The sequence below is a fragment of the Osmerus mordax genome, chromosome 19 (assembly GCF_038355195.1).
Source record: "Osmerus mordax isolate fOsmMor3 chromosome 19, fOsmMor3.pri, whole genome shotgun sequence".
NCBI lineage: Eukaryota > Metazoa > Chordata > Actinopteri > Osmeriformes > Osmeridae > Osmerus > Osmerus mordax.
In genome coordinates, this window is record NC_090068.1 from 13,491,498 (window position 1) to 13,502,647 (window position 11,150).

The following is an 11,150-nucleotide window of genomic DNA, read 5'->3' on the forward strand; positions in this document are numbered from 1 at the left end:
ACATGTAGGCTATTTGTTCTAAAACATATCCACACTTAGGTAACTTTATCCCTAAATAATGTGAACAAATCAGTGCATTTGAAGTTTACACTCAATTCATTTAGTCAACTTCTAACATCTTCAAGATTTAATACATTTTAAAAAGCCTAGTGGATTGAATTGGTCGATGTAAATTTGACTGGAAGTTTCTAGTATACATTTAAGTGAATGTGTAAAGTAAAGTTTCAAGTTAAATGCATGAAAATCCTCATTGTGGACCATTGATGTAACAAAGGCGTCGTTGCCTATAGTCACCCTGTCCACACCCCTCCCACCCCTGACCACTGTGGGAATAAAAAGCCACCAGTAGCAGAAGTCACAGTTTGCTTGAGTTACTTGAGAGAGAAACAATTCATCTCATTACTACGGGGAGAGAAGCTCTTGGATCAAAATTTGTGACTGTGAGTTCGCAAAAGCTAGTTACAACATGAGTATTTTAGTTGCTCTGTGCTTTTTTGGTTTCATGCACGGATTTGCGGACAGTTCTGGGGAGTATTGTCACGAATGGGCAGATTCGTATAACTTTTGGCACAGCGGTTTCCAGTGCCCGGAGAAATACGACGGTCCAGACGCAAAGTACTGCTGTGGTACTTGTGCGCTTCGTTACTGTTGCACCGCAGCTGAGGCGAGATTGGACCAGAGCTCCTGTGTGCAAGAAACCGTTTTGGATCGAGACAATCACGAAAAAAACAAAGAAATTGCACCTAAAGGTATGAATCGTGTTTTGCTTAGTCTTCTTTTTTTAAACAGGGTTAGTCCTTACTGTGTGTAGGGTTTACTGTGAGGCTAAAGTTTCGTTTGTGAAAGTTTGATATATTAAATATCACTAATCTTGTTTCTTTCTTTTTCTCTTTCAGTGCCCACTTATCTACCATTTTTGATAGTTGTGAGCACATTCTTATCCTTTGTGCTAATTGGCACCATTGTGTCCATATGTTGTTGCCATTGTCTGAAGCCCAAAGGACAGGATCATCAGAATGTTTCAGCGCCCATCCAGACTGGCCTGTTGGACGCTGCCAGAATGTCCCCTGAGAGCATGACTCCATCTCGCGAGTCCAGCTCAAGTTCCACCTCAACTGTTAGATCGACCACGTTACCAAGAGAACCAAATACATTCACACTTGGCTCCGAGGTTAACATGAGCATGTATGCGCCTTTGAGTAACGGATATCCAGTCTTAGGGTCCCAGTCCAATCATTATCTACATCACGCACAGCCGCCTGGACCTTTTTATCAGCCCTACATGAACTATGGAATCCCTCCAGAACATCCAATGCTAATGGCGCAAAACTTTGTTGATAATCGACCAGTGTACGGACCGTCGCTAGTCCGCCCTATTCCTCAGACACATATGCACACAGAAAAGTTATATACTGGCGTAACAATATGAAACAAATACCCTGACACTTGAGACTTTCACCAGAACAAGAAGAAACAAACAGCAACACAAAATTGTGTGCTTGCTCTGAATGCATTTTAAAATGCTACATATCTGTACATTGTGTGTACTGACATATTTTTGTAAAATGTTTATGATATAAGATGAAAAATTGTTATTGCACATTGTCTTCGACACAAGGTAGTTAGAGAATCCAAAGTTAATCTATTAAATGATTCAATCCGATTCAAGGCCAATTGTCTTTCAATGTATTGTGCTGCAAACAAGCTATCCTGGCTGGGAAATCTGGATTTAAAGTCTTTTGTGATGTAATTGGAGGTTTTCTAAAAGGAGCATTAATGGTGTGAGAGATGGAGTCATGCCATAGGTGAGAACAATGGAAGGGAGTGTTTAATAAAACAGGTAGAGAGGATTGCGGTAATCCTGGGACGGGGGTTGGGGGGATAATGACATATACATGCACAGCTGGGATCAGCAAGTTAAGTGACTCATGTAAACAAACCGCTTAAATCTATGTTTACTTGATTGGCACATACACATTTTATTTGCAGAGTCCAAGCATGTGAGGTATCCTTGTAGGCCAGTAAACTGGAAAGAGATCAACAAGCGAATATGTCAGCGAGACATTTGCTTTGTATATCTCAAGCTTTAATAAAAATCTACCTTTAGAAACCTTTTTATCAAAACGGAAAAAATATTTTTGACACAAAAAAAGAAACCGTGAAGGATGTGTGTACTTTTGCCATCCCTGTGCATAAGTATATCACAATGTTGACTGGAGGCAACAGGTATATATATATTTTTATCTACATTGTGCTGCTTCACAAACCACCCACTTAAAGTCTTAAACAGAAGAAACTGCAAACACAAAGGCTTAGTGTTATAGTAAACGTTGCCATTCCTACGTTCTTGTTGGCTTGTTAAAAAGATTCAGATGGCTTCAGATCATTTACTGAAGAATGCTGATGAATTTAGCTCAGATTTGTGTTCCGATTATCTCTCTATATATAACAGCTGTAACATATTATATGCTTAAAAACTACATGAATAATACAATTAATTCAAATGTCGAGCCGTCCGCTGGATAGATAGGATCTAGACATTCTACGCCCCCCGCCCCTCTTCCCACGTTCACTGCCAGTGGTCTGCGACAGAGGGCGTCCTACTTGTTGCTAAGAAACCGCCTGTGGGAGGCAGTCAGAGATGATGAAGGGAGGGGATGGTGAACGATATCGCTAGCTAGCTAGCTGTTGTTTGTTTGTTGTAATTTACAAGACAGATCAAGTACTAACGTAAATGTCATATTTCTCTTCGGCATTTAGCTTTCTTGACCAGGCATCAGGGACGAACAACTTGCGCGTGTCCTGTAATCGTGGGTAGTTAATTCACTTAAATAAATGGTTTTGGAGCTCACAGTGCCCGCTAGTGCAGGCCCCTTGCTTTACCGCTCCGTTTCGTACATTGAGCGAGTTTTCCGGGTGAGGGTTAACCACAGATCCGCTGTGTCAAGCTGCAACGGCGCAACTGCTAGCACCAGCAGCATAGTTATCTCTGTCGAAGAGGGTGAAGAAGATGACTGCACCAAGGCAAAGGTAATGTTAACGACGTTGACAGCTTTGTTGCCCAGCTAAGGAACGAGCTACAACCCGAATGGAAAGTCTACTGTAGCTGCTAATTCTGAATAAAGCTAAATAGCTACCTAGCGTTTTGGTCTACTGCAGCTAGGCACTACTAGTACTGTACTGTGCGCTAGTTTGTTTAGGGGCTAGAGCTAGTCTAGCTAGCTAACCAGTTTGGTTTGCTCAGCTTCCCACTGTGTTGTTGACAATCTCATACTGGCACAATATTGTAACTTGTAATAAACATAGGCAATTACATGTAACTTAGTTTGCTAGATACTGTTGTTACCACTACCTAGCTATCCTGGTTTGTGCTACACTTAATGTTTGGTATTAGCATACTAGCTAAAACGAGCCGGCAAACTACTACTGTTGCTCTAGCTTCCTATAATGTTGATTGGTCAACGATCATGTTTTATTTGGCTATTTCACAGCCTTTGAAAGTTTCCAAAACAAGGTGGTGCTTCCACTTTCTGGCACTTAATAGTTGAATCCAGCTGGATAAAAGGATGTCTTAAAACAAAAAAAAACAAACATTGCTATGTTCGTACCAATCTAAGTTGTCTAGCTCATAGCTCAAGTTGTTACCTAGCAATCAGTGTGTGCGTTTGTGTGCACTTGTGAGACTAGCCACAGCTAGCAATATATGAAGAGCACTCTCCAGCCCCGATGCAGTGTGGTTACATCGAGGAGCCTCCATTTAGTCTATCTACGCTAACACTGCTTTCAAATAAGATACGGGTGTACTTGTTGCTATGAAACAGAGCTAAAGCGTGTGCAATGTGCAGTGCTCGAGTCGCTTGGCCTTGCTGTGTGTGCGTCTGTTTCGCGGCGTATGATGTGGAGGCGGTGAGGGAAATGACTGGGGTTTCTTTACGGCTGCAGCTGCTGCTGCAAGCTCCTCTGTTCAACATAGCTGTTCAGTTCAGGCGATTTTCAACACGTCAGTACTTTAGGTTCTAGGCCACGAGACAATGTCCGAGTTTAGATACTGAAGGGCAACATGCAATACGAGTGATGTTCAATTATCTTATATTTGGTAGATCAACCATACAGGACTTCACCAAATTTGTGTTTAAAAGGCCAGGCAGAAAATGTGACTGTTTGTTGCATAGTCAGAGCATGCTAATGTGTCGTGATCATCATTCCTCTTACTTCTAGACTGGTGGAAACCGTATAGGCCTGCTTAAATATATTTTATTTTGTTGACATTTCAAACGCTGTATTACAGACTGTATGCGTGTTGAACATGTAATGTATGATTTAAATGTTTGTTTAGTCTGCGTTGTGCTTTCTTGGCTGGTCTGGGAAAGACTGGTTGTGTTTTGTGTTAGTCGTGACTGCTGAAAACCAGTTAGCTGATGACAGGGATCTGTTGCTAGGCAACGTATGTCATGGGCTGAGCTACAATGGTAGTATTTTACTATCTGGAAGACCAGAGGGAAAGTCATGTTTTCATGTACAGGCACTGAGCTTGCTATAGCTTATATATACAAAGCTCTTAGGTGTGCTTCCATGCTACTACCGATATATAACATAAATCTATTTAGGATTTCTTGAGAATACTTCCTTCCAACAGTATTTATCTTAACAGCGACATAGGGGGTGTTATGAACAAACGCTGGTGTATGGGTCCTATTAATTTGACACGTTACATTTTCAGTTAAATGAATGAATATTGTAATTGATGATAATGTGCTGATGACATAATTATATAAGAAAGAAAAAAACTGTTGTCATACCAGCAAGTGACAGGTTAAAGCTCCAGAATGTGTTTAAATATATATATATATATAAAAGAAAACAGTACGTAATTAACAGTGACCTTGCGATCTCTCCTAGGATTACATAGTATCGCTGACCTCACCAGCTCACAGGAAGAGGGAACATCTAACACTGACTTTACATAAACAGCTTCAGCTGCTCAAGTCAACCATCGAGTATGAGTCTCAGGCCGTAGTGGAGGCGAAGGAGCATGTGGTGGAGATCTCAGGGGGGGAGGCTAACGTGATGACAGCATGGTCCATGGTGGAGAGGCTCAAAATGGAGACGTGCCCTTGCAGGGAGGAGAACAGCGGGCTGAGGGAAGCCCAGCATACTAGCGGCGAGTCCGAGGAGGGCAGCAGCTCTGAGAGCGAGTCAGAACAGCAGCTGCAGCTGCAGGTGAGCGGTGGCATCTGCTGCAGGAGGAGGGAACCGTTCGTCACCAACAAGCCCCACCGCCAGCTCTGTCGCTCCCCCTGCCTGGACCGGCCCAGCTTCTCCCAGAGCAGCACCCTGCAGGACCCCCGCACGGAGGAGGCTAAGGTGGGGGCGGTCTTCAGGCCCGCCAGCGACCGGGAGTACCAGACCAAGATGGAGTTCGCCTTGAAGCTGGGGTACTCCGGGGAACAGGTGGAGACCGTCCTGAACAAGCTGGGGGCGGCCGCCCTCATAAACGATGTCCTGGCTGAGCTGGTTAGACTGGGGAACAAGGAGGAGCCGGACAACCAGGCCGGCAGTGGCACGGCCTCCTCCGTGTCTCGGGGGGGCGCGGGCCCCAAGGAGGCCGTCAGCCCTGAGGCCTCCCTGGAGGACGAGTCGGTGGACACCTACGACAACCTCCGACCCATCGTCATAGACGGCTCCAACGTGGCGATGAGGTAGGCAGCGTTGACGCGAGCGACACCTTCACACGGCAAAAAAAATCACAGTGCGTCTCATGTAGAATGTTCGGAGACGTTCGTCTCTAATGGGTTACCTTCGTATAACAATTATTTTTTTTTTTATATACATAATCTGGGTTTGTTTTGTTTTGTAGCCATGGAAACAAAGAGGTTTTTTCCTGCCGTGGCATCCAGTTGGCTGTGGAATGGTTTCTGGAGAAGGGACACAAAGACATCACAGTATTTGTCCCTGCCTGGAGGAAAGAGCAGTCAAGGCCTGATGCCCCCATAACAGGTATGAAGGCTGCGTTCTCTTAGTGACACAGATGACTGCTTCCTAACCAGCTCAAAACAACTCTGCTGTAATGCCCTTCTTTTAATGGCACTTACACGAGCAACAGTTACGTTACCCGAGAGTACATTTAGAACAGCAGTAAGGGTGATTTAATGTTGGGCATTAAAGTTAAAGTGCTGTACTGCATTACAAATATGGATCATGAAATTGTGGCCAGATTTTGTGAATATATTCATGCACCAAAAAACATCAGCTTCTCTTGAATGAATCTTTTTCAGATCAAGACATTTTGCGAAAGCTGGAGAAAGAGAAGATTCTGGTTTTCACTCCATCAAGGCGCGTCCAGGGAAGAAGAGTGGTGTGCTACGACGATCGCTTCATAGTGAAGCTGGCCTGTGACTCTGATGGCATTATTGTGTCAAATGACAACTACAGGGACTTGCAGAACGAGAAGCCAGAGTGGAAGAAATTCATAGAGGAGCGGTTGCTAATGTACTCGTTTGTCAACGACAAGTAAGTCCATGGTAGCAGTCACAGCGACTTGCGTTACTGGTGAAATTACCCACTTAATTATCTCAATGAATCATTCTTTCTTTTCACTTTCTTTCCTTGTTTAGATTCATGCCTCCTGATGATCCGTTGGGAAGACACGGACCCAGCTTAGAGAATTTCCTCCGCAAGCGGCCTGTTGTCCCGGAGCACAAAAAGCAACCTTGTCCATACGGTAGGTTACCTTAAAAACAGATGGACCTTTCTCTTATTAACAACAAACTCTCCTAGCGTCTGTGTTCTAATGTCCCCACGGTGTCTGTACACAGGGAAGAAGTGCACCTATGGCCACAAATGCAAGTACTACCACCCAGAGCGAGCCAGCCAGCCGCAGAGATCGGTGGCAGATGAACTGCGGGCGTTTGCCAAGCTGTCTGCCGTTAAGACAATGAGCGAAGGAGCGCTGGCCAAGTGTGGCACCGGCCCAGCGACCAGCAAAGGGGACTTCGGCTCGGAGGCCAAACGCGTGGCCCCCAAGCGCCAGTCCGACCCCAGCATCCGCTCAGTGGCCTGTGAACCAGACGAGAGATTGTCTGCCGTTCGGAAGCCGGAGGCCAATTCTGTGCCTTCTCTTGTGTCGGCACTCAGCGTGCCCACCATGCAGCCCGCCAAGGGTCACGCAGCCGGTGCCCTGAACACCAGATCCGCCAGCAGCCCCGTGCCGGGATCACTCCAGTTCACCCACAGCTCCCTGGAGCACATGTCCAGCGTGCAGTACCCTCCCATCCTAGTCACCAACAGCCACGGCGCCTCCGTCACTTACAGCGAACAGTTCCCCAAGTACGACTCCGTGAGCGACCACGGGTACTACTCGATGCTGAGTGATTTTTCCAACATGAGCATGAGCAGCATGCACAACGTGGACAGCTTCTGTAGCATGGAGCACGAGCATGGGGCGTACCAGAGGCCCCCGGGCCACCGTGCAGAGTCCTGCCTCAGCCACTCCACCAGCGACTCCTTCTCCTCCTACGGGGACCTGTACATGAGCTCCGTGGACAGCAGCCTGGACGACAGCGTGAAGGGCCAGCAGCAGTCTCCCGCTCAGAGCCGCCTCCAGGCCTTCTCCCACGGCTTCCATCACGACGCCCTGACAAGGGTGCAGAGCTACGGCCCTGAGGAGCCCAAGCAGGGCCCCCGGAAGCAGTCCATATCCCACCTGGCTCCCCACATCCAGCACCCTGTGGTTGGAGCCAGGTCAAGCTGTCCTGGGGATTACCCCCTACCTCAGAACACGCTCCCCTCCTCGTCCTCGCAGCCCGGGCGCTCACTGGGCATGACTCGCATGGACAGCATCTCCGACTCCCGGCTGTACGAGAGCAACCCCATGAGGCAGAGGAGACCCCCTTTGTGCAGGGAGCAACATGCCAGCTGGGACCCTCTACCGTGCGGCGAGTCGTATGGGTACCACTCGTTCCCCCTCAGCAACAGCCTGATGCAACCCTGCTGCGAGAAAGTCATGGTCCGCAGCATGCCTGACAAGATGGAGCAGATCTGGCGGTCGCCGTGGGAGAACCCGTTGCCGCACGAGCACCAGGAGCGCCACATCATCCCGGAGCATCAGTACCAAACGTACCGCAACCTCTGCAACATCTTTCCGGCTTACGTGGTTCATTCCGTCATGGAGAAGAACCCTCACCTGACCGACCCCCAGCAGCTAGCGGCCGTCATCGTCACCAAGCTGAGGTCGCGCCACTGAGGTCGCGCCACTGAGGTCGCGCCACTGAGGTCGCGCTGCCACTGAGGTCTTTGTTCTCGCTTGCGTTCGGTCGCCGTTCCGGTTGTGTTGGATCGTCTGTAGTAGAACTCGACAAGTTAGGGAATAGATCGTGTTTTCTTTTTTTATCAATAGACCCAATTTTAAGGTTATGAGGTATCACAAATTCCAAGCGAAAACTGGCAAATATTCTGCTGATATTTTGTGTAGAGCATGGTGTGTTAAGTACAGAGAGGAACAATTTCACTATGTGTAAGTAGTTCATTTTCTGTATGTCTGACACTTTTGTAAATATCACATGGCTTTGTTGGGTCTTTTGTGCAGTGGTTGGTGGGGTGAGAAAGAGGGAGATGAGTGAAGAATACCTCAGCAGGAACTTTAATGGCCTTATATCTAACAACCTCACTGCTTCAGTCAATTATAACGGGTTTCAATGAATCTTGATGTGGTTGAGGTATAATTTGCTTTTAAAATGTAAAGCATTGTAAGTATTTAGAATTATATATTTTTTTTCTCAATCTCACTTTGCAAAGCTACTATTTTGGTAGGATTTGTAAGTGCACATTGCGAACCAACTCTAAAACATTTGACTTAACACGTGTGCAAACATCTATGTATATATAACATAAAACAGCCGTTTCAAAGACGTCAAAGCTGCTGAATAATGCCAAAAAAAAGAGGATTTACTTTTAGTCAGACAGTGTATTGCATCGAGGTTGAAATGGAATGTCAGTGCTTTGGGAATTTCTTGTATTGTATAGCTTACTGACTCTGCTGATTAGCTATCTAATGCAACTGTGTTACTTTGATGTGATGTTAATAAACTTTGTGTATGTGTGCATGTATATTTAAAATATATATACATGCACATATACACACAGAAAATATATATAATATATATATATATATATCCTTGTGTTGACTTGCACCTTGAGACCTGGCACATTACTTAATGGAGCACAGGACTGTGGCAGTTCGTTAAATGTGACTTATTTATTATTACTTAAGAGTTGAAGTCTCATCGGCAAAATGCTTTAAGAAAGCATAAGTTTCCTTATTAATGCTGAGAGAAATCCAATGTAAATGAACACGTGTAAAGAATATATAACATTTGAATGTGATTTTGCCCCAAGAAATTTCGGGCTTTGTTGATTTTGTTTTTTCATGAAATAAGAGGCGGCCATGTTGGACCTCTTACGTCTTCATGAGAAGGTGAGACTAACCTAAATGTTTCTTCCTGTGAAACACTCAGAATGCCAAGCTGCCGTCAGGGTTGTTTCTGGCTTTTGGCTTACAGTTTGCGTGCCGACCTCACTTCCTTCCTTACAGTTTGCGTGCCGACCTCACTTCCTTCCCTCCAGTTTGAAAGGCTTCATAATGTTGAATCATGATATATTTTAGTAATGCAGATGAACAATATGAAGCCGCAAGAACGAAGCAAAACAGAACCGATGTTCTGGACGCCCTTGCCTTCCTCCCCCCTTTTAAGCGCCGCAAACAACTAAGCCACAAATGTCTAGAAACGACCTTTGTTTGTTGATACAAATTGTATCTATTTCTTGATTGTAAAATATATTTATGAAATGTATAGTATCATCAAAAGGTTTTATTCAAAGAAAAAAAAATACAATGCCATAATGTTGGTGACACTGTGTGTCGCTGGAAGTAGCCCGTCGTTATTTACTGTTTCTTACGGGGCACAGTAGTTTACTGACAGGGGCATTTACGTGCTACACTAATGTACACAGATAGTCTGTGTGCAGCTGTAGGCCTGGAGTCTCTTCTGTGCATGTGCGAGGGAGAGGTGATGTTTAAATGAAAAGTCACAGTGCGTTTCTTCAAGTTGTTGCATTGTACATGATGCTGTGTTGTAAACCATGCAGCAAGTATCAGTGACATCCTACTGCCCAACCCAGGCCTTCGTCCCTTGTGATCTCTGCATTATAACAGTACTATATGTTAGTCATCGTATTTTGCTTGAAAGCACATATGCCTAAATTGAAGTTGCTAGGACAATTGTTATAACAAGGGGTTAATCATGCGGTGATATGATGCTATTCTAACAACAGAAAATAAAATCAAATGTAAGTTTCTAAGTATTTATTCAGCACAGAGGTTGCTCTGCGGTTATATTTCTGATTGCACATTTTGTATCTATGAACATTTATTTTGAGTAGATCCCTGATTGGGACTACATCATTTTGAAGTGAGTGTTTTCCATTGTGTTTAAACTGGAAACAATATTACTCACTCTGTTGGTTTGAGCATTTATAACGTATTTTCTGGAGCTGTTTTGTGGTGGATGATTTCAGTGATACTTTAAAGTCGTCATGACCTTGTTAATGGTGAATCCTGACCAGCAGGAGTTATTGTTGGGGTACACTTCTGACAAACAGTTACATGGTTTACGCAAACTCTTTTCATGATGTAGTTGAATCAGTGTTATGTAAATGCCAGCTCACATACACACGTTCGAGAATCTCTTCCACACCCAATCATCCCCACTAGCTTCTCTCAGGTACTATGAGATGTATTCCAGATTACAACTTTGCAGACAATACTATTAATGTTTTATAATATAAATGAAAAACCCACCAAGTCAACTGTTGAATTAGTGCAGATCTCATGTCCAAAACGATAAGTTGAACTGTCTTGTATTGTGATTTTTTGCAACGTAAAAGCGTTAAGAGTGAGGTGACCATTTAGGTTGTATGTTATGAGCTGCAATAGTTAATTGTAATCTGTGTTGAATGCAAAGCATTGCTTTTAAATGGTTTTAAGTGACAAAACAAGAACCAAAAGACAAAAAACAACCTATGATCTATTTGGGTCAGTTGGCTCAAACAAAATGTAAGTCTTAATGACAAAATGTGTTTGTTCCTTCTAATAA

The 11,150-nt window shown here is 44.5% G+C and overlaps 2 protein-coding genes across 2 annotated transcripts; both read left to right on the plus strand.

Moving 5' to 3' along the window:
• Positions 1-466: 466 nt before the first annotated feature.
• shisa2a (shisa family member 2a) lies at positions 467-1,506 on the plus strand. Its single transcript, XM_067257777.1, has 2 exons — positions 467-749; positions 897-1,506. Exons 1-2 carry the CDS (start codon positions 467-469, stop codon positions 1,427-1,429), a joined length of 816 nt encoding a protein of 271 aa, XP_067113878.1. The 3' UTR covers positions 1,430-1,506.
• Positions 1,507-2,835: 1,329 nt separating this feature from the next.
• zc3h12b (zinc finger CCCH-type containing 12B) lies at positions 2,836-8,891 on the plus strand. Its single transcript, XM_067257455.1, has 7 exons — positions 2,836-3,030; positions 4,900-5,699; positions 5,858-5,997; positions 6,276-6,510; positions 6,615-6,721; positions 6,816-8,243; positions 8,289-8,891. The coding sequence occupies exons 1-6, from the start codon at positions 2,836-2,838 to the stop codon at positions 8,240-8,242; spliced, it is 2,904 nt and encodes a 967-aa protein (XP_067113556.1). The 3' UTR covers position 8,243; positions 8,289-8,891.
• The last annotated feature ends 2,259 nt before the right edge of the window (positions 8,892-11,150 follow it).

Excerpts from the sequence above, each read along its gene's own strand:
- zc3h12b (XM_067257455.1), top strand. The coding sequence starts at position 2,836 with ATGGTTTTGGAGCTCACAGTGCCCGCTAGTGCAGGCCCCTTGCTTTAC. Across the intron at positions 3,031-4,899 it reads ATGACTGCACCAAGGCAAAG|GATTACATAGTATCGCTGAC; the intron begins GTAATGTTAACG and ends GATCTCTCCTAG. Across the intron at positions 5,998-6,275 it reads GCCTGATGCCCCCATAACAG|ATCAAGACATTTTGCGAAAG; the intron begins GTATGAAGGCTG and ends AATCTTTTTCAG.
- shisa2a (XM_067257777.1), top strand. The coding sequence starts at position 467 with ATGAGTATTTTAGTTGCTCTGTGCTTTTTTGGTTTCATGCACGGATTT. Across the intron at positions 750-896 it reads CAAAGAAATTGCACCTAAAG|TGCCCACTTATCTACCATTT; the intron begins GTATGAATCGTG and ends TTTCTCTTTCAG.